The sequence below is a fragment of the Ammospiza caudacuta genome, chromosome 2 (genome assembly GCF_027887145.1).
Source record: "Ammospiza caudacuta isolate bAmmCau1 chromosome 2, bAmmCau1.pri, whole genome shotgun sequence".
Taxonomy (NCBI): domain Eukaryota; kingdom Metazoa; phylum Chordata; class Aves; order Passeriformes; family Passerellidae; genus Ammospiza; species Ammospiza caudacuta.
In genome coordinates, this window is record NC_080594.1 from 101,019,694 (window position 1) to 101,043,241 (window position 23,548).

Sequence of the window (23,548 nt, forward strand, 5' to 3'; positions counted from 1 at the left end):
TGCAGCTCTCAGCCTTGCACAGAACTAGCTCCAAGAGTCACACCGTGTGCCCAAGAGTATTGTCCAAATGCTGCTTGAACCGTGTCAGGCTTCATGCCGTGGCTGCTTCGCCCGGAGAGCCTGTTCAGTGCCCAGCCACCCTCTGAGGGAACCTTTTCCTAATATCCGACCTAACCCTCCCCTGACAAAACTTCAGGCCATTCCTTTGGGTTCTGCCACTGGTTACCACAGGGGAGAGATCACTGCCTGCCCATCCTCTTCCCCTTATGATGAAGCTGTAGACTGCAGTGAGGCCTCCCCTCAGTCTCCTCTAGACTGAACAGACCAAGTGCCCTCAGCTGCTTCTCATACAGCTTCTCCTCAAGGCCCTTCACCATCTTTGTTGCCCTCCTTTAGATGCTTGCTAGTATCTTTGTCACACTGTGGCACCCAGAACTGCCCCCAGCACTCGAGGTGAGGCCACCCCAGCTCAGAGCAGAGCAGGACAATCCCCTCCCTTGCCCAGCTGGCCATGCTGTGCCTGATGCCCCCAGGACAGGGCTGGCCCTCCTGGCTGCCAGGGCACTGCTGGCTCATGTTCAGGTTGCCACTGAGCAGGAGCCCCAGGTCCCTTTCCTGGCACTGGTCTCCAGCCCCTCCTTCCCCAGTCTGTCCATACTTCCAGGGTTGCCCCACCCCAGGTGCAGAATCTGGAACTTTCCCTTGTTGAATGTCATATAGTTGGTGATTGCCCATCTCTCCTAATTTGTCTAGGTCTCTGCAGGGCTTCCCTGTCTTTGAGAGAGTCAGCAGCTCCTCCTGATTTTGTATTGTCTGTGAACTTGACTGTATCCCTTCCAGTCCTGCATCCACTGGGTTCTAATTGCATTTCTACTTCAAGATTCTAAAGTTAACCTCTGTGCATCTTCAACTACTTGCCTTCTAGTCAGCCTAAAGGGTACCAGTTAATGTAAGATTTTCTGTGTTGCTAAGGCTTGTCTAAAGTGGTTTAAAGAGTTCACAAAAATGTGTCACAGTGCTTTCTTCATTGAAGAATGTCTAAGTTAAGCTTCAGTCATTTAACACTTGGATGATGTTTACACCATTAAATCAATACATTGTGTGGACGCATCACATGTGTGTGTGTGCACCTATGCACATATGCACACACACATATATATTTAGTTATTTCCAGTCTGGATAATTGGTAAAGAAGAATGATAAATTTAAGGGAGAGGAACGCCTCCAGTGGTGAAGAGATAGCCATTATAAATGTGCAGAAACTTGAATTACCATTGGCTATTAGAAAGTTATGGAAAAATCTTTGCTATAATGTTTGGGACAGTCACGTAGATGTCAAAATTTTGAAGAAAAGTTTAGTCTAGCAAGGTCAGACTTAAAGGTAACAAGATAGTTAATGCTGGTGTAAACTTTCTGGATATAGGACACCTGAGGTTAGCAAGAGCATGTAATAGTAATAATGTAATTGAAGAACTTTACACTTCTCTGCTGTACTAGTAAGCATTAGTAGTGATAACAAAAACATTTTAATAAACTGCTAGTGAAAGAGCCAATGTAATAGTGAGGATGTTCTAATCTGTTTTGATGTAAACTTCGAGTGATCGTGAAGAGTCCTCAGGAAGTATTCAACTGCATGATAGTGTCTTGCAGCATGTAAGACCATTTTACTTCTTACTGAGATGTAAAGCTTCTTTTGGTGCCTCTTTTTGTTCTAACACATGGAGCTTCATGGACTTGAATTTGGAGTTTTATGTCCCATTTTTCTCCTGGGGACCATTTTCCTGTCTGCTACATTTCTTCCTGCTTTGAACTCCTCCCATGATTCCTGTTCCCTCCCATGATTCTTGTTCATGTGCAAAATGCTTATTACTAAGAACTTGTTGGTAAGATCTTGCCAGATGCACTTTTTCACCTTTGCTTGGGTGACTTCCATTAGGAAAGTGCAGGTGTTTCCTCCTCATCTGGTGGTTGCATACAGAAGTTGTGAGCGGCAGTCGGAAGTGAATATTTTCTGTGTATAGGCATACACTTATACACAAGTACATATACATACATACACATATACATACACGCACTCCTCTGTGTGAGGGTGAAGCCCTTATTGCCTCTCACACTGACTCTTCTACAATGGTTTCATTAACTGATGGGCCTGACCATGGTCAAATAAGCTAGCTGAAAATTTATATTCTCAAACCAGAGGAGTCTTTGCAAAACTAAGGTTACAGCTGTCAAGCAGTTTGTTAGCCAAAACTGAACACAGAAATGTGTTTTAGTATATTCTGAGGACGTAGAAATCTGACAGCTGGATGACTTGCTTGTCTCCAAGAGAAGGTTGCAGAGTTGTGATTTGCAGGATGGAAGAAATAAATGGATAACTCTGTGCCTGGCCTTTACTAGCTGGGACCTTGATTATCAATCAGATGTAGTTGGAAAATGGTACTATGCACAGATTTTGGAGAAAAGGTAGAAATGTTGGTTCAGAATCAGTGAAACTAGAGCACTGCATACCTGCTTGCTCCAAAGCTGTGCTGTGTCTGGACACATGTAATGTCATGTTAGGCTTCTTACACAAGTGGAAGAATTCAGATTGCTTCTCGAATTTTGAAATTCTCTGTTAAATTTCTTTATTGCTTAGTTTAGCTTTTGATTCTTATTCATTTGGTTTTAGTTTTTTTTTTTTTGTTTTTTTTTTTTTTTTTTTTTGGAGTCTCACACGGAAGTCCTCAAGAAGATCTTGTAAATATTTAGAGATTTTTGAGTAGAACTGGCATAAGAAAAGTTGTAAATATTTTGCATCTTACTCTTTCTAGCAAAGAGCATATTCAGTATGAAGGTGGGATTTAAAATCAGAAACTGTAGTTTCCATACCTCCCTTCCTTAGCTGTCTCATCTGCCACACATTCCTACTGTTTTCCTCTTACAGTTTATACCAGCTGCCATATATACTTTTGTCTATTTTCTGATCTAGATGTCAAGTCATCTGCTGTCCAGTCTGCTTTTCTTCAGCCAGACCCTCCAGCAATTGTCTTTGCCCCACTGCTAATCTTAGGATTGGGCTGGTGGTTTTGTACAGCTGCTGGTCACTTCAGGCTATCTATGTGTACACAAACTAAATAAGTTTTAAAGCATTCATAGATAGACCTACTTAACCCTTCTGCCAATTTTTTTACTGTTTACCCTCTGTAAAAAAACACAATAAATTGCAGATACAAAAATAGTTTTCTTAAAAGCATTGACTTTTAACCTGGCTATGATTTTTGAGAAAGGCATTTTCATTGTGTACATGAAATATTTTCAGCAAGTATTTCCCATAATATTTGTGTTCTGATTTTGGATATGGATCATAGCTGCTGTTAAGAAATGGATAGCTGCTGGAAGACTTGGCTGCTTGTGTGGAACTGTTTCAGCAGTTCCTGAGCAGCCAGACAAGTTATGCGAGAGCTGCAGTTGGACATAGCATTTTATGTTTCAACATACTAAGCCAGTAGTTTTCAGCTGTTTTGGTTTTGGGGATTATGAGAAAGGGTAAAAACAAAAGTGTGTTATTTGACTATTGTTGCTTGCTAGTAAATGTTTATTTTTTCTAGAATAGTGAAAGGTAAGAGGATGTCCTTGGGTACATTTCTTAGACGTGCTTATAGACAATGTAAGCTGCTATTGCTTCTTGAAGTCAACAAGTCATATAGGTTCTCTTAGCTGTGTAGCTTACATACATTTTGCATCGCAAATCTCATTGTTCAGAGTTTAAATTTTGAAAATGGTCTGAAAATTCTCACACATTTTCCTCACACTTAATGAAGTTGATTTATTACTGTACAAATGGCTAGCTAGTGCCATCCCGTGCCTTGTGTTTTGCACATTGATTTGTGCTGTGTTGACTTGTAAATTGAAGCAAATACACTGATTGGACAGTATTAAAACTCTATTATCACTTTATTTGCTGTAAAGAAAAAAAAAGAAAATAGTGAAATGTAATAATAATAACAACAACATAAATAGATGCAAAATACAGTGTGGTCTTAAAAAGACTGAATTTCAAGTGACCTTTAGAAGAGTTTGTGCTGTGATTTGAGAGTTTGAGAGTCCTTGCTGCAGGGTACCTTTTTTTTCCAAGGGAAATGTATCCCAGCAATGACTCTGAACACCTTACCTTCTTTAACTCTTTGTCCTGAGCACAGAATTTCATTTATGTAAATTTCAGTCTGGCCATCTGTATTGTGGATCTATTTTGAGGAAGAATTGAATAGATGTTAAGGAAGAATTGAATAGATGTTCAGTGAGTTATTCTGTTCAGAGTCTGAGGTTAAATCATGTAGTAAAATGAAGATGCATAAATTGGATTAAGAAAAAGGTTAAAAGAAACTTGTATCTTGAAAAGATACTTATAGTTGGGTGAACTTTGTTGTACTTTTGACTAAGCAGTTGGTATGTAATTTGCCAAACTTTATTTCAAAATCCATTTCATTTTTATGACTTGGCTGCTTGCAGAGAGCTGAGTGGATGGAGGACAGTCGAGGAGGAAAAGCACGGTGTACTTCAGAGTGCTGTACCCGTGGGTCTGGAGCTCATGGTGGCATTTGCTGCCAGCAGCCCATGCCCGACTGGCGTGTGCGGCCCGGGTGAGGCTGCGGGGCTCTGACCGGGGCCTGCTCCTGCCCCGCGGGGGAAGCTGCTTCCCTCGGCAGCTGGGCACCGTGTCCCTGCCGTGTCCCTGCCGTGTCCCTGCCGTGTCCCTGCCGTGTCCCTGCCCTGCTTTGGGCAGTGTGTCCCCGCCGTGTCCCTGCCCTGCTTTGGGCAGTGTGTCCCTGCCGTGTCCCTGCCCTGCTCTGGAGTCACGGCACAGCTGTGTCCCCTCTCTGTCACAGAGATGCTCTTGCTGCCCAGGCCAGAGCTGTGGTGGTGGAAGAAGTCGAAGAAGTGCCTCCAGGACCGCAGTGTAACTTTTAAAAACAACATAATAACAATCCTCCCATTCTCCGCCTCAGTGTAAGCAGCTCTTCTTGTCAGTGTCCGTGAAACAACATTGCTTCTCAATTTCTTGGTTTGGTTTGTTTGGGATTTTTTTGATTTTTTTTTTTCTCTCCATGCAGTTGGAGGGAGTAAGAACCATGCTATAAGACAAGAGAGTTAGTTGAACTTTACAGCAATATCTGTAACTTAAATGCACATTTGAAAGGAGGAAAGAAAAAAACATTGACTGAAAGCTTTAAAGTGTGCGCATGATTTCTCATTTTGCCTTTTCTCTTTCTTGCCTTGTGACACTTAAGTAAAATACTTGGCATAATACTTTCCTTGGAGAAATTATTGCTAGATTTATCAGATTGCTAGCTCTTTTCTAGTTACTCTATTACTCATTTTTACATTGCATGATGTTCTTCAGATCTCTAATGTGAATTAATGCAGTTTCCTAGTAAATTAGTAATACAATTTCTGTGCATTTGTCAGGCAAAAACATCTATCCCATTAGATGACAATTCAGACTGAGATCAGGTTTAAGGAAGTTTTTTCTCCTAGTTTTTTGTGGAGGTGTATCAAATTTTGTTATTTTGTTATATTTTTTCTGCCATTGGACCTGACCAAAATCAGAAACAAAATTAAAAACACTGTTGACAGCTGCTATTCTTGCATCCTTCTCTTTGTCTGCTGCAGACTTTTGTTCAGAACTTGGTGGTTCTTTTTCATAATTAGCCCTCATAGTTAGTGCTTTCCTCTTAATCAAGGCCCACTGTGAAAGGTGAGGTGGCCTTGTAAGTAATTTAGGTGTCTAGGCATTGTTTAAAGGAGGGCAGCTAGTTTACAAGAGTTTCTACTTTGGAACACCTTTTCGATTTCCTGTTCAAGATCTTGGAAAAACAGGCTGTGTTTGTCTTTATTTAGTTCCTCCCAGGGGAAGTTTTACCCAATTAGACCTAGGGATTTCAAGCAGCCAGGGTCCTCTAGTGTGGCATCAGGGCCATGGGAAGACTGAGGATCTTACCTAAAATTTTCCAAAGCCTTGTGCTTTTAGTGATCTGGTTCTGGTTTTGAAGGTCTGTGACAATGAAGTTGCCCTACTCTATCAGTGAAACTGTGCTTTGGAGATGTGAAGCATGTCTTTCCTTTGGACTGGGAAGCTTTTCTTTATTATTTGAAGTTTGAGATTTTCTGTGGGGTTTTTTGGGGGGGGAAAGAGGGCGTAGAAATCAGATGCTGTTAACAATGTTTCTGAAACTGAAAACACTTTTGAAGTACATTATCTAAAATGGTATTTGGCCATTATCTTCTAAAGCCTTTCCTTCTCCCCATCCAGTCCCATGAACTGATGCATTCAAGAAATACTTGTTTTGCTGCCACATATTCAGAAAGCTGTAATAATGTGTTGTGGAATCCTTCTTTTTGTTGTAGTGGATAAAGATTCAAAATAAGTATGCAGGGAGGAGAAAAAACTTATTTTGGTCACTTGTTCGGTTTTATTTTACCATTTAATTTCTGTATTCTAACTGTTAAGCTTGGTAATTGAAACAGAGAAAATGTGAATAAAACTTGTGTTTTCAGATGTGTCTGTTGGATTGAGTGCAAATATCTGGCTTTTATTTCTTAATGAAAACTTCTAATTTAGGCAGAGTCAGAAGTGACAGGTCTGAGGTGCATGACATTGCTCAGAGATTTTTCTCTGGGCTTGATATACTGGATTTGGATTATGAAAGCTTTCTTATGTGATTCTGTATTTGCTTCTAAAGGGTTTCAGAGTCACAAAATATTGGGTGCCTAAGGAGTGAAGACCATCATTATTTTTGGGAAGGATAAAGTCAGTTAATTTGATATTAAGGTTGGTTTTTTGATCTGTGCAGAATTGGTCCCCATGGAAAATTGTTACTTGTAGCTGGCCTGTAGGTCCAGTGACTGCAAAAACTTAATGCTGTAAACTGGTCCCAGAGGATTTTCATCTTCAGCTGAAAGTTCAGAACCTTCTTGTTAGTGTCTGCCAGTTGTTTTGGGGGAAACAGAAGGTGATCATGGATTAGTGTATTATTGTTTGCTACCTCGATCAGATAAATGCCTTAGTTTTTCTTTACTGAATAGCACAGTGCAGGACAGCCCTGGTTTTTGTTTCATCAAAGATGGCAGCATTTTTGTTGTGTCTTCATCTTTATAATCCTTTGAAGAGTTTTTTGTCTTTATTTCAATACTTTGAAATGTTTTAACAGATGTACCTTGTACAATTCTTTATAAAAAAGTAGAAAAGGTAATTTCTATTTTATTGAACTTAAGCTAATTAAAAACAAGCCCAAAGGGTAAAGCAGTATTTCCAGAAGATACTTAATTTCAGCAGTCAACTGCTGTACTTTGTGGCTGACCTCCAATGTAGATATCTGCATCTCTTCCATTTTGTCTTTGTTATTCTGAAAAGCCCTAGTTTCCTTAACTGGCAAGAAACTAATCTTGTCCTCAGAGTTGTGCTGGTTAAACCAGGAAGGTGTTTTTTCAGTTCACTTTGTCAAAGCAGTGCAAAACACAGGCAGAAACTTCCAATCCTTAGTTTTTTGTCTTTGGCTTAAGATCCAGCTACATAGGAATAAATGTGACTGGATTGAGTCAGTATGACATTGTGCTTTGTCTGAAGGGAATCCAATTTGGAGCAACTTTGATTATAGTTTAAAATGAGCAACATCAACTTAATAATGGTCTGAATATCTGTAAGATAGCTTTTTATGTGTTGGGGTTTTTTTTCTCTACAAGTTTTCCTTCAAAACTATTAATTAAACTGTTCACACATGCTTTTATAACGCTGTAATGAAAACTGGTTAAACCAGATGCATTGTTTTTCTTCAGTAGTCTCCCTTTTCCTAAAAGTGAACATTGTCCTTGTCCTGCACGTCGGAGTCCTGGCAGGATCACAGAGAGCACTGAATTAAAGGTTTTGTAGTGTGAAAGGTTAGAGTATCATGTGCAGGTTTTATTTATGAATAAAGGGTGAGGGTATGTTTGTGTAACAGGCAAGCAAGTCTCATAACTTACTCCAAAGAAAATCTTGTCTATAGTGCGGTAATTTAGGAGCTGATGTCTAGACTACTTTGAGAAATTGTAAACATTATGTCTTCAGAACAGGACCATGGGAGTTTAAGAAAAAATGCTGTACTTTGTATGTTTAATATTTGACTGAATTCCAGGGAGATCAGGAGTATTTTGGCAATATCTGGTCTGCCTGACTGCTAAATGAATTAATGAGAGTGCTTGTGTCAGTTCCTAGTAACATTTTCTTTCTTGAACAGAGCATCTCTGGATTTGCATAATTACATGATGTAAACTACATATTTGTCAATAATGGAAAATTTTTACTTTAAATAGTGGTGCACAAGTTTATGTACATCTTCTTGTTAAACTGTTTATATGTGTTGGAGAATCAACCAAGTAAGATCAAGCTATTATTTGACCTGAATAGTTTGATCTTTCTACTGTTGTGTAGAGCTATTGAAACATGACATTGAAACAAATAAGGGTATTTTAAAAATTATTCTGCTACAGTTAATTTTGAACACTGTAATCTCAATCACTGTAAAATAGTTTCAGGAGGCAGGTAAATGCAGTTTTTCTGTTTGCTGTGTGCAAAGTTTTGTGTTGTATGTTGGTAGTTGAATGGTGTGCTTACTGCACCATTGGGCTAGCTAGAATGGAGCTGTAGTAGTATTTCCATCATTTTAAGTTTTTACCACTGGATTGTTCTGGTTTGTTTTATTTTGGGGTGGGCAAGCACTTCCAAGTTCAAAGACAGACATACTTTAGTTTAAAGTTACTGTGTTATACAGGTGTTATCAGATGAAGGGCAGTTATGAGTCCTAATGGTCTCTCCATTCAGCAGTGTATTTGTAAGCATAGTCCAAATCTGGTGTCAGAAATCTTAATTGGTATTGCAATGTACAAGTGGAGGTACAACAGAAAGTATAATGCTATAGATTCTGTTGAGCTTAACTCAGTCCCTAAATTAATGCATGTATTTAATGTTTGCAAAGTTGTCATCGTAGGTATTAGAAGTGCCTCAACAAATATGTGAGGAAGGTGTTGTATCTATATCCTACATGTAATAGAAACTACTTTATTAGTAGCTTTTCAGTATATGAATTTTGTGATGGCTTATAGAGGAAAACATTATCCTCAGGGTTAAGTAAAGATTAAAATGAATATTTGAGTAATAAACATGATTAGACTGACCATAAAGGCTTTTATATTTATATTATTTATTCTTCCTAGTTTTTTTTATACCTTGCTGTTCTAGAGCTGTGTTGGTTTAGAGTCTTTCTGTATAATATGGAACCGAGTACTTTCAGTGTCCCTGTCAATACTGACATGGCTGTTCCAGTTTTCTATTGCCCACTGATGTATTAAGACTTTGTCTAGCAAGGACTATGATGTTTTAAGCTTTTAGTTAGTAATGCAGTTACTTATTAATTACTGTTTCTGGTCAAATTGCTTCAGAATTTTTCAGAGACATTTGTTTGTCTCTTCTTTTTGAGGGAGAGGAAGTAATTTGAATATGTCTGGACCAAGAGAATATCATTAATGATTGGAAATGTACAATTGAAAAGAGAAAGTCTGTTATATAGTGCTGTCTTGAATTTTATGTTTTGTTTTTTTTTTTTAAAGACAAGCAATTTTGCTACATTGTCACCTGAAAGAAGTTAAAACCTATAAAGTTTCTAGTAGTTTCAGCAGTGGTAAACTCCAGCTTCACATGTATGTTCTTTGCAGTATGGGAGAAAAACTGGCAGGACTGCATGCCATTATAATTAAATTGTTATACATAGAAACTAGAGGGGAGAAGCTTGTCTTACCTGTTTGGAGAGTATCTGTCAGCATATTTAAATGAAAATTTATTTTGAAACTGTATGTTTGTAATTATGAGCACATTCCTAAGTAGCATAACTAGTTTTTGATCAACTGGCAAAGGTATCTTCAAAACATGTAATAACATTCATTGCATTGTAAACTCTGGAGCTTTTTGTATTTATTTGTGTTATTTTTATTTTTACAGGATTACAAAGCCCCTGACGTTTGCTGACTGTGTTGGTGATGAGCTTCCTTTGGGATGGGAAACTGTTTACGATCAACAGATTGGAGTTTATTACATGGACCACATAAATCGTGAGTAGATATGTGATTGTTTTGAGGAATGCTAACAAGCTGATGTTTACTCTTGCCACTAACGTTGCTTCCTATACCATTTATACACCTCGTGCTACACTGAGAAAATGTATGCAAATAATTTCTTGCTGAACGTGTTTCCTTATCTTTCATATGGGGGCAAAATTGTAAAGAATTCCACTTGTAAAGAATTTTACAACCCATGATTGAAATGTAGTGTATCAAAATATTTTGGTTTGCTTGGTCATACTGTGAAATATTAGTAATTTTGATGTTGCATTTTGTCATATATAGAAAGACTTTTGTGTTACATTCTTACATTTCCTATATTTCCTGTCATCCATAGTTCACTCTTATGCTTTGAAAACCAAAATACATTCTGAGAGAAGTGTGCTGATTTTTAATCAGAAGCACAGTGAAATACAGTAATCTCATTCTTGCTTAAGCAATGTATATTTAATGTTTTAATACAGTACAAAATGCTATCAAAAAGACAACAGATGTGCCTTTTGGAAACTAATTTTGAACACTTTCCTTTTTGGACTATCACTGAGCTTTGTATCATTACTGTGGCACATTTGCCAGTTCTACTTTAAAAAAAATGTCTTATCTTTATAGCTTTGTACTGCTGCTGCTGTTACTGTTGTGCTATCATTAAACTTCTTATCGCCACTGAGTGAATGCTTTCACTTTGTGGGAAATTGGGAGCTGGTGGGGACTAAGAAAAGAAGAAAGTAGTTACATGGGCTATCACAGGAATGGTAAATAGTATAATCTGAAAAACCAACCTCAATACTATCTACTTGAAATCTAGTCAATTAAAAAATGAAAGTGTAATAATAATTTTGGGCTTCCAGCCATCATTGGAATTACTTGTGTTTTGTGGTTTCACAATTACTTGCTTTAAAAAACCTAAACAACAGAATAATAAATATTCCCATGGTATCGTTTGACCTATACATGTACTTACTTGTTGTGAAATTTAACAAAGATCATTAACTAAATGATAAACTTTAAACAGCTGTTGATACATTAATCACAAGGATAGATAGACAAGAAAATTCAAAGGCAATAAATACAGACTGTTAGGTAATTCTTAAAGTAACTCTGTGTTTAAAAAAGTGTTAGCTTAAGGATTGCTGTCATATTAACTTTAGTAATGTTGAAATTTAATAAGAAGTGAGGGTTATGTTGGAGTACAGTAGTGGAGTGGGCTTACACCAAAGTATGTGCACGAATGCATATATTTTTTTAAAAAATTAAGGTATTACCAACTCTAATTTTTTTTTTATTTGCAGGTGAGTTTAGAATAGAAAATGAGTAGAACTTGAATTCCTATTGCAATACCTTAAAAAAGCTACTGATAGGCCTCTGTGATAGGAATAACAATCACCATCACATGCAAAAACAGGGCTTCCTTTTGCTTTTTGAATTTTATTATTAGCAGCTTTACCACATTCAAGTTTGAACTTACAGAAGGGATATTAATCATTGTAGGCATGTCAGATCTGGCTTGCGTTTTTTCCTGTGCAATTGAGAGCAAAAACTGTAGAAGAGAATCTGTGTAAAGATCAGTTGAGTTCCCACATGATCAGTGGGTAGACAGAAAGAAAAGATGAATATTAATGGACCTGGAAAAGTAAAGCTAATCATATTAGGTATGAAATAAAGTTAATGTATGAACAGAGGGAGAGAAGCTTCATGCGGAAAGTGCTGAACTGAGTAAAAGAAATCATTCAACAATTAACAAGGTTGCAAAATTTGTCTCTTTCATGATAGCTAATTACTTGCAGCCCACAGATATTATCCTAAATGGTAATTCAACCGTCACAGTGAAATGGGTTTGTCACCCTTAGGCTAATACAGTGCTTTCATATACCAGCAAGATTTATAATAAGAGGGAAGACAGAGTTGATATTATAGCTGGATAATTATTATTCAGAAATTAGTTGGACTCTTGATCCAATTTTTAAACTGTGGACAACAAAGGTGCCAATCAAGACGGCATAAATTTCCTTTGTAGAAGTGAGAAGTAATGAGTAGACAATCATGGGCATAGTGAGGTGGTGTCAGACAAGTGGAAGAGGATGGTCTTGGAGCTGAAGAAATGCTTTTCTGAACTGAGTAGGTCTAAACTACTTGGAACAGCAGCTTCAGGAAAAAAGATTTGGATTGTCTTTTGTGGCTGACTGGGTTAAATGCTTTGTGCAGCATTGGAGTTCTGTGTTAATTGACAAAACAGTTAGAAGTGCCTCAGTGTCAAGAAATACTGTGAGAAAATGCAAGGGATAATTCAAAGAGTCTTTCTACACTTACACTTACCAAGGACCTCTCATGTTTTGTGCACTCTCTCAAGCTTTTTGCCCTTGCACCTTTTAAAAGAAAACAGCAATATATCTGATTTTTTCTAAGTCTTTTGCTATGTTTGTTTACCCAGGAAGCAAGAAAAAGATTTCTAGGCAATAGTTTTCCATTTAAACTGGAAAAAAAACAAGGAACAGAAGAATCTTCTGTAAATCTCAATGGTGCTTCCAACCCTGATCTCCATCTTGTTCTGTAAATTCAGTACTTTGTTGACACCCGTACTAAGCTGCTCTTGGCTGTTATCCAACCATTGCTTAAAAACCTTGGCGGTTGCCAGCCACAGAATTCCTTTCCCTCCTCCTCAGAGTCTTGGGAGCCTTTGAAGTCTCCTCTAAGCAGTTGGGCATTCCCCAGTGAGGGAATAATATATTCTCTGCATTTGTCTGGGACTGTTCTTGAGTTACTATAGTGGGTTTTTTCTAATTGGTTGTAAAGAAGTGAAGGAAGTTAATTTTATCATACAATGTAGCTTTGATCTTATGTGGCAAACTTGTTTAGAAATCCAGGGCAAAGTTTCATAAACTAGAAAAAAGCAGAGATTCCCATGCACTAAAGAAGTTTTCTACCTCTGATGAATGCTGCTAGCTTTTCAGAAGGCTTCTGAAATAATTCTGTAAGAGATGCAGTGCCCTGAAGTATAGGATCTCAGAAGTTCAGTGTGTCATAGAACATAACACTTTAGCCTGGGTTGTTTTTTGAGATTAGGACTAATAGTTTGCCATTCCAAGACAAAAACTGAATCCTAGTAAGTCTGTCTGTTTTATAAATATTTACTGATTTCTCATTGTTTCCATGGGGATTTAGCAATCTTAGGAATATTAGAATTTGCACAGATTTCAGAGGTACTTATGGACAAATGAAGTAGCAGTGGAAATTGAGATGCCCTTAGTGAAGGGTGGGCAGCAGTCAGAACTCTGTTTTCTTCTGCTTGCCCTCCATGTAGAGAAGGATTTATGGCAGCTCAGCAAGGAAAAGCACATCCTGTCCTTGCCAGAGGAGATATTTTCATGACACTGGAGTCAGAAGGGAATCAGAGGGGTCCCTGGGAAGTGGGAAGAGATTGCAGAACTGTAGGCACTATCTTGGTACTGTTTCAATGTGAGGAGTTGCAGGGAGAGAAAGGTACAACTGTTAAGAGAAGAGGTTATTTAGGAAGCTAATCTGCAAATCTGTTGGAAACACTGCTCTTTGGTGAGCCTTCTGTTTTTGTTTATATACTTTTCAGATGGCTCTCAAATGTTAGAGCTGCTAGCATGACCTTGACACCATTAGAGTTCTTAATCTATTGTACTTAATCTTCTACAGTTTTGTATTTCATCACTGGCACCAATCTACTGAATTATGTACTCAAGATTAATGCAAAACATAGCTGGCTTTCATCTCTTGTAAGAAACCAAGTTTGGAAAAATTGCTAGGTGCTTAGCTCCTGACTGTGCTCCAGGTTTTGCCACTACTTTGAGCACTGACATTGTGTGTGCAGCAGCTTCTAACTGGTAGAGCTTCAGTCATCAGAAATTAACATTCCATTTAAACCCAAGGCTTTACATCAATGTTGTTATGTGAACCATATTATTTGACTCACAGAACCCCCCAAAATGAACCAATAATTTTTTAGAATTTTAATGTGTGTCATCCTCAAATGCCTTTGCAACTGCAAAGAGATTGTTTTGCAGTAATAACCTTGAAAATTAATAGATTTGGGAAAGATTTTTTTTCTTTTTGTTTGTGGAAGCTTGTTTTTGGTTTGTGTTTAAATAAAAACTGGTCCAAATCCTGGCAAGGAAAAACATCAGGCAGCTGTTTCTTAAGACAAAAAAAAAAAAAAAAAAAAAAAAGAAAAAAGAGAAGTGATTTAAAAGCTGTATGGATTTGAGACTAAGATGCTGACTTCTCTGTTGAATTACCTCATTCTTCTTAACTATGCAGGGGTAGCCTTTGTCCTTTTAAGATGTTATGCAAGTTGTATGCAGTATCTTAAGTTAGTTCCAGCTATTTATAGACTTATGGGTTAAGTATTGAGATACCTTTAATTTTTCCTTGTGGTTCTGGGTTTTTAGGTAATTTTTGGAATTTTCAAGTTGGCTATGAGGGAAGGTTAGGGCCAAATTACTGTTTTCTTTGGGTTTGCACTGGTTTGTAAAGAAAAGAATAACATTTAAATGCTTTTTATATTTGAAAAGCCTTTCCTGTTCTTTCACTCTGCATCCTTCCTTCTCTCATGGCTGGAGTGATTTTGGGCACTCTAGTGTCAGGTGTGCTGGTTGAGAATGGACATTAACAAAAATAACTTGGACTTGGTGGCACAAAGTGTCATATTATTTTACTTTAATGTTTTTACTTTTCTCTCCTTAGAGCTCACACAAATTGAGGATCCGAGGGAACAATGGAGAAGGGAGCAGGAACGCATGCTGAAGGAATATTTAATAGTTGCCCAGGAGGCACTGAATGCCAAGAAAGAGATTTACCAAATAAAGCAGCAGCGTTTTGAGCTAGCCCAAGAGGAATATCAACAATTGCACAAAATGTGTGAGGATGACAGCCGTTCCTATGCCAGCTGTGAGTTTACTCTCTTTTTTTGATATTGCCCACCTGCCCTCACAAGATGTGGTGTAAGAAAAAGTGTGAAGTATTTCCATCACCTGATTCTTCTCTGAATGAAGGTTCTGACTACAGCAGTGAGGTGCTGTCCTTTGACTCTGCAATTCAATGTCTTCCAATTCCTGTTACAACTATTACAACAGAGATTTATTAGGGATAAATGTTAACATTAAAAAGAGATGTAACTTTAAACAGGCATATATCCCAACTGGTATTTCTGCCCATCTTGGAGCCAGGTGTAGTGAGGATTCCTGCAAGGCAGCAAGGGCTGAATGTTGCTCCGTCAGCTGCCTACCTGCACTCCTAAATCAAAAGATTATTTCCACTCAACATAGGAGGGAGCTGTCAGCTTAGGGGAAACCTTCTGTGGATCCCTAGTGTGCTTAGAAAATTTACAAAGAGTTAGGGACAAGCTGTTGTGTTCAAGAGCACCTGTGACCATGAACTAGGAGACAATATTTCATTAGTTCACCTCATTCTTGAGTGCCAGCCTGTGATACTGATGTAGGTGATAAAGAGCTATAATTTCCACCCTTTTCATTCTTCAGATGTCTCTGGCAGCTTGGGGTAGATAATACACTTTTTCTGAATTCTGAAGATGTTGCCCCATTGTCATGGCTGTTGGTTGGTGCAGGTGTCTTTGTCAGAGTCAATTGGACTAGTTCAAAGAAGTGGATATACCCCACATGGAAAATAGTGGAGTTTTACTGGGTTTTTGTTTTTTTTTTTTAGTTTTGGTTTTTCAGTGGCTGTACAGTCATTGTTTAAACTGCAGGTTTGCTGTTAAATGCCAAGGATTTATTAAGAATGGGAAGCTCAGCTTTAGCCTTTTCTGAAGATGTTCAAGAAATCTGACTGTGGAAGGGGGCTTAGGGCAGGTGTCTGGATAGAAGTGTTTAGCTACTGATTCGGTTGTATTTATTAATCCAAGCAAATTCATACATATGCCAAAATCCTGAATAAAAGTTGTTTTCCAGAGCTGAGGTGTCCCAGATGGTTTGGACCAAGTACTCTGTTACTGTTGAACTGGCATTCTCATCCTTTTGTTTAGTTTATATATATGCATTCTGTCATTCAGTTTGTAACATAACTGAACAATTATGACTAGTCTTATTTCCCCCTCTCAGGTTCAAGTTTCTGAAGAGGAAGCAAGGTATTTTCCTATTAAGAAAGAAATTTTTAAAAAAGAAACTATTGTGTAAAGTGTGTTAACAACTATTTGAAGACTTGGAATAGAGTAAAAGACAGTGTTGTCAGTATTTTTTGAGATTATAAAATCTAAATTGACATTTATTACAAAACCTTTCTAAGACCTTGGGCTTTTTGTTTTTTTTTTTTTTTTTTTTTAATTTGCAGTAATTCTGTGGGATATTTTATTGAATTACTTCAGGTGAATATACAGAAATAAAATTCTGTTCAAGATGAAAATATGCTAGAAAAAGATAACCTTTTTCATATTTTTGAAGCTCTTAGATAAACAAGTTATTTGAAATAGCAACAAAATATGACTGAAAATGACAAAATTTGGAGTTATCTATAATGAAAGCAAATGTTATGCCAATTTACTTATGTTTCTCCATCTTCTGATAGTTCAGGGTTTTGTAGGTATATCTGGAGTTGATAATGAGAATCTGTGAGAGAAATTAGATATAACTGTTTGCTTGTTTTGAGGTGGAAAAATATTTGAATTTTCTATGATGTGTTAATATATTTTATATATATTTTTTAATATATTTTATATTGGTTTAAGGTCATATGCTTTGGTTTTCAGAAAATGGGGTGGGTTGATTGCTCGGATGATTAAAAAATTTTTTTTAAATATCCTTTTTGGAATTAATCATGCTGTCAACTCAAGATTCCCAAAAGCTCCTTCTCCACTTGTTTTTCCTAATTTGAGTCCTCCACTCCACTGTGGGATGCTTGTCTCTCCTTTTACTGTACAGAAATATTAGACTTCTAATGTGAGTGCAATTACACTGCCAAAGTTGGATGCTTATATAGCCAATATCTTTGCCTCCACCACCACTTGTTTCAAGTTGCTGGATTTAAAGAACTAAAACTTCACAAATTGTTTTTCTCCACTTTGCTTGTGGGTGCTGACATTGACTCAGTGTCGTGTGCTTATGAGTGGGAGGTGAGCTCAGCGGTTGTGGGTTGGCAGGGAGGTGCCCATGCAGCAGTTTTGTGACTCAGTTGTGATCAGCACTGTTTCAAAAAAAAAAAAAATCCATAGAAAATCCTGGATTTAGAGAATTAGTCCAGGCATGACTACTCATTTTGGCAAGTTCCTGCATGCTCAACATGACCTTGGCATTGCAGTATTCTTTAAAGGTTCAAAAGGCCCAGTGCAGCCCAGACACGGATATGGGTTTCAGTGCAGCAGCCTTCAGCTCTGCAAAAGGATGGAAGGTCTGACAGCACAACTCCATCCATTCACATACCAGGCATTTTTCAGTGGGCCAGTGCTGCCTTGAATGGCTCGCTCCATAAATCATGGTTGCTCTTGCCCCATCTATCCTCTGGGACCTTTAGTTCATCTGTGCAGGCTTTAGCTTGAAATGCCACAGCTTGAAATCATTGCCTGACTGGAGACACCTTAAGACCTTACTTGCCAGGGTTGGTTTGTATTTCAGTTCCTTAACTGTTGCTTTAGAACGCAGCTTCTCTGCCTAGCTGGTCTAATTTTGTTCTGACAATAATTTTTTTTTAACTTTAGTGCCTATCATACTGTTAATTCAGTGTACCTAGGAAGTAACTACTAATTATTAATATTACACAAATTGCTTCAGTAGATGCCATCATCCTATCACAGGAGCTTATTGCTTTTAGGAAATACATGGTGCTGCTATATGCAATTTTTGGTGGTATTCAGGATGAAAGAAAGTTTCAGATGGGCCAAATTGAAATCCTCAGTTGTACTTCAGCACAGAGGATAATTTTAGAACCTGGTGACTTGTAAAAAAAATAATTAATGAAATGGTTTATCATATAGTGCCACATCTTAACAATTGTATTAAAGAAGGCGGAAAAATGAGATTTTTTTTTTTTACTGTTTTCCATCTGTTTAGCATTCTCTGGATTTTCAGCTAATACCAAGTATGACCCATATCAGATTAAAGTAGAAATAGCCAGCCGTCGTGACAGAGTGAGTAATCTTTTTTCATTTTGTAAAAATATGAATTAGGTGTGGAGAAGGGAGGGAGGAAGGGTCTGTTTTACTTTAGCATTACACTGAATGCTGTATGCATTTCTAGAAATACTGTATTGAAAAGTGCTTTTTTGTTCTTACCCATTGCTCTGTTAAAACAGCTCTATATTAACTGCATTTTGGTCACTTGAGAAGTAATGCTTTTTCCATGGTAAAAATGCAAACATTTTTGCCACAAATGTTAGAGGCAAGCTCAGCCAGGCTTTCAGAAATTGCTTTCTCTCTACAAACTTCCACAAGTAGTAAATTCTCTGCAGCCAGATTCTTTCAGTTCAAACCCATTTACCCATTTTCAGTGAGATTCTGCTGGACTGCAGGTTTAACTACTTATTTGGAAATCTCTTCACAATTCAGTAGACCTATTGGCCAAATAGAATTTTTCAGCTGGTTGGCCAGAGCTCTTTTATGAGGAGAGGGAAATATTAGTATTCTGACAATAATAAGCAGTTCTGTAACAAAAATGTTCCTTATTTATGTATTTAAAAAAACCAAAACTAAATTCATGGTTTTGATAAATAAGTATTTTAAAAAACACTTATCCTTGCAGGATAGTGTTCCATTTTTGTTGTAGTAACCACTTTTCACATGAGTGCCTCTGAAAATCAATCCCATTCACCACCCTTCAAAGGCATTTATTCTATCTGTATATATTTATTACATGCTGACTAGTGTTTGCTTGTTTTACATACTCTAAATGTCAGGGTATTCTAAACAAGCCTTATTTATTTAAGTAATATATGAAGAAAATAAACAAGGTTTCACTTATGACTATCTTCCTCTCTTTCTCCTTAAACAAAATGACCTAGGATACATAGGATATTCTGTTCAAATGACTGTGTGCATAGTCATTGAGTTGTTTCAGGAAATAGAATGAAATAAGCACTATAAACCTTTTGTGTACAGGATGCATTTTCTCATTTTACTTCTGGTGGGTGTTAAAGGAGCTGGTGAGCATATAGAGTTTAGGGGCTCGTGCTGTGAATTTTGATGAGAGGGAGAGAGCTGTGCAGGATGCTGGGACTCTGACAGTGCTGGTTTGCATCCTGGTACTGATGCAAAGCCCCATGTATAGAGCTGAAGAAAAAATTAATTTTTTTATTCTCTTTTTTAAAAAATCTGTTTTGTAATGATTTTGTCATTTACTGATGTACATGTGAAAATCAAGAGTGCTCTGGGTAAATTCTAGCAAATATCCTGAGTTTGGTAGCTTCAGAAGAGAGAGCTTTTTTCTTTCCATCCCTGCCCCTCTTTGGGCTCACAGTTCAGTCTTAGCCTCACTACCACATACTGAAACACCCCTATTCCCCTCATTTGTCTGCTGTCCCTTGCATTCTCCTCTCCCTGTTGCCTTCAGTTTTCTGTCAGCTTTGGAGGGCAAGAAGCTCTTTCTCTGCAGATCATGCTTGGCTCTTCCATGGTCTGCACAACCTACTCAGGTAACTGTTTCCATAAAACCACAAGAACAGGTTTTTGGAGACATCTTTGCTATGTCACTTTCGATTTATGCTCATTAGTTGGATCAAGATAATTGACCAGAGGGTTGAGAGGGCAGGATAATATGAAAATAACTGTGGCAAGCCAGGCTGCCATTTCTGGGAGAGAGAACAGTTCTGCTGCCAGTAATTTTGTTGTCCTGGATAGAAAAATTAACAGCATTGAGTGTTTTGTCTTTTTTAAAGTTGACTAAAGAATTTAATACAGTTGAGAGATGTCTTTGGTACAAAAGGAGAAGAAAATTTATATGGGTTGAAACTTGCCAGCTGTTAGCATAAACTATTGGAAAAAGAAACCTTATAGAATAGGTGAGGTAATTGATACTTTGAAAGCTGAATGTTTTGACTGCTTTTTGATTGGGCCTTATGATATTTAAGAAAGTCTTCTGTTATTTTAATGCACAATTTTAAAGCAAAAAAAGAATAGAGAAATTATCACTTCCAGTTCTTTAAAGTAGCTTAAGATTTTGTATTTAAAAATCAATTATTTTTATTGTGGAAATTACTCTTACTTATTTTAATTTTTAATTATTTTGTATTATTCAGCTCTCCAGGCTGAAACGAGAATTGGCACAGATGAAGCAGGAGTTGCAATATAAAGAAAAAGGAGTGGAAACTCTGCAAGAGTAAGTTAAGAGTTCATGGGAGGATCTTTTTTTGGGGTTTGGGTTTATTTTTTAATTGCCTTTGAATGAATTTCATAGAAAAATGTTGTTAAAAATAAAATGTTAAAGGCTTTGCTTCAGACTTTCAGCTGTGATAGTGATGCAGGGTGAGAACAATGTGAAAGGACAGAAGAAGAGTTTAACAGAATTGGTTGGAGTTGTCATTTTGTAGGTTCACATGCAAGAATAGCTTTATAGGCCATGTTCTTTAACTTTTCCTCAAGATATTGCCAAACTGGAATTAGATTTTAAAAAATATTTCCCAAATAGTTTCTGAAGATACCTACTGCCTGGAGCACAGCCCAAAGCACCATGCTGTTGAGTTGCTTCCCCATGGCAGTACCAAGGCTTTTTGGCTGGGCACAGATCTTTTGCTAGAGGGATTTCTGTACACCACAATGCTGCTTCTCCCTGTTACCTGATGGTCAGGCCATCTCATTCTGCACTGTATGGCTGATTTGTGCTTGTACTGTAAATCTAGTGGTCTGTGAGACCTTGGGTTGTGTTGCATGTGTGCAGAATGTCTGCATGTAAAAGTGACTCCTTGTCTGCTCCCAGTAAGGAAAGGAAGCTCAGGGCAATTTGCCACTGCTCCCAGGGCAGTTAGGCAGCCCTGCTGTTTTCTGTGTGCACAGTGGTGTCAAAGGTTGTGAAATGTTTTGGTGACCCTCTCCCTGCCACTCTTCCTGCAGGCCATCTGATGGGAAGGGAGCTGCGTGCTGCCATCTGTGTGTGCTTAGTCACCTGCACACGTAGCTCACACACGGGATGCCCAGTGGGATAGGGAGAGAGGTTGCCAGGCCATGAAAAAGGTGGCAGGTAAACACAGGTTGTTGTGGCTTCCAGATTCCTTCAGCAAGGCCAGTGGCTACACCAAGAGCTTGAACAGCACTTGGATCTGCCTGGGACATGTGGCTGTGCATTTAGAAACCTTGGCCTCTTTCCAGCATGCATGTGAACAAAGTGCCTAATGCAGGAGCTTCCTGAAAATGTTGTAACTGTTGCATGTCTAATGGATTTTGCAACATAAGTGTAGCAGCTGCAGAAATATTTTGAAGCTTTGGATTTATTGTGTTGGTGCTACAAAGCATGGGCTTTCACTTCAGGAATTCTGATGAAATTCCAGGGATCTTGGAGCAGTTAGGGTACTTACTTTCCAATTTTGATTGATACTACGATAACAAAACAAACTAAAGCAAGATTCTCAGATTTAGCTTTTAAAAAAGAAGGAGTAACCCATACACTTAATATTTTTGGTGTGTCTGATTTGGTTTTTTAATAACAAAATTTTCTGATTTTTTAAAAACAAGGCTCTTTTGCTTTATAGTGCATTTAGAAAGTTCCATATGAGAAAACTTGTTCAACCAAAATACCAAAAATCTTAATTGGCAGATACAATATAATCATTTATTAATAAATGTATTTTTATTGAAGTATTTAGAGGTAGTTGGGGGAATAGATAATGTATGATATTAACTGAAAATTAGTAAAATAAATAATTCAAAGTATTTGCAGTTTCAATACACTAAGTAATATTTTAAAGATAGTCAACATATCAGTATGGTGGTGTAGATATGTAAACAGTAACAGAACAAAACCAATTTTGTCTTATGATTCTTAATAATATTTTCTTAGAGTAAGAATTACTATTCCATTTCTACTTTTTAAATTTGTTTTCCTTTTCTTGGTTATTGGGTTATTTTAATGGTATAGGTTCAATTATTTTATAAAAGGACTAACCACTTGACTAGGATGATGAAAGTATTTGAAGACCATATGAAACTCAGGATTGTTTTAATTAGTGTAATTCATTTAAGATAGTCCAGTAAAGTAGTGCAACGTTTTGAAAAATAAAGTCTGCAAATGATTAAGAATACAAATGTTTGTCTTGGATTATAGCCCAAGTCAAGTTGCCCATGTTCCAGGATGGGGTTATAGGAGAGACATCAAGAGAGGAATTATTTTAAAGCATATATGATGATCAGTGGTCACTCTGGGTGTGTAGTTTAGAAGTTCAGGTGTGACTCAGTGCTGCTCATTGCTGCTGTTGCTGTGGTCGCCCTCTGTCCCGTTGATGCACTGGGTGGCACTTGTTGTGCTTGCTGGAGCTGGGGAGAACCTTTTGCCTGTGAGTTACCTGGAGCTGTGCTCTGCTCTCTGCAGTGACTTCTTCACTTGTGAAAGAGACTTGTGGTTTTGTTTTTGTTTCGTGCTTTTAAGTGGTTTTTTTATTTCCTCTTCTGGTGAGATACATGTGGTTTTTTTGGGAGTATTTTGCTTCTAGGAGGAAGTCAGCCAATTTGGAGAGTACTTAAACTAACAGCTGAAGAGAGGAGCTTCTCTCACCTCCTTGTGTAGTCAGTAGACAAATTAGCCTGAAAGCCTAACTGTGCTCTAGCCTGTCCCTGTGCAATCTCTCCCCTACCTCCTGTATTTGTTGGGAGAGAAGGGTCACTCAAGTCAAGTACCAAGGCTGAAGTAGTTTAGTTTTTCCGTATCCTCAAAGTAAGTATATTGTCTGAAAAGAATTTCATTGCTCCTTCTTTAAAACAAAAATACTGAGTTTTTTATACTCTGTTTCCCCCCTACCCCGCTTCCCTTTCCCCTTTAAAGTTTATTGCATTTCAGACATTTCCCACTTCTGTTACATTTTCTGAAGTTTTGGTCTGCGTCATTCTTCTTCCTTCTTGTGCTAAGTCAAATCTTCAAGTAACTGCCAAACTGCAAATGGCATGCATCCTGTTCAGGTTTTTTAAAGGCATGTACATCACTTTTTTTCAAGTGTAAGCCAAGAACAACATTAGGAGCCATCAGACTTGGGGCTTTACATCTGGCTGAATGTTTGCTTTGAAACTGTTACCAAAATGGCATCATGTGCAGATATTGGAACTTGCTGCCAGGTGCCTCTCTGTGCAGCCTTGCTTGGTATAGCTCTCAGAGAAGAGGCATCTTTTATGGAGAGGGCAGTTGGGCTGCTCAGTATTTCCATCATTTTATGTTGCTGTGCGATTCAAATGCCTTTGTTAAATGCAAATCTCTTACACTGACATTTTCCATGTACAGTGTCTGCCTTGGACTGTGTTTTGTTTTCTGTTCTTTTT

General features: G+C 37.8%; 1 protein-coding gene across 3 annotated transcripts in view; it reads left to right on the forward strand.

Moving 5' to 3' along the window:
* The window catches only part of WWC3 (WWC family member 3), a 98,937-nt gene that overhangs the window by 26,732 nt on the left and 48,657 nt on the right, over positions 1-23,548 (forward strand). For all 3 annotated transcript variants that reach the window (XM_058821807.1, XM_058821790.1, XM_058821798.1), the window contains exons 2-5: positions 10,010-10,119; positions 14,836-15,039; positions 18,150-18,226; positions 20,329-20,408. In XM_058821807.1, the coding sequence (XP_058677790.1) occupies positions 10,010-10,119; positions 14,836-15,039; positions 18,150-18,226; positions 20,329-20,408 (471 nt within the window). The remainder of the gene's footprint in view (positions 1-10,009; positions 10,120-14,835; positions 15,040-18,149; positions 18,227-20,328; positions 20,409-23,548) is intronic.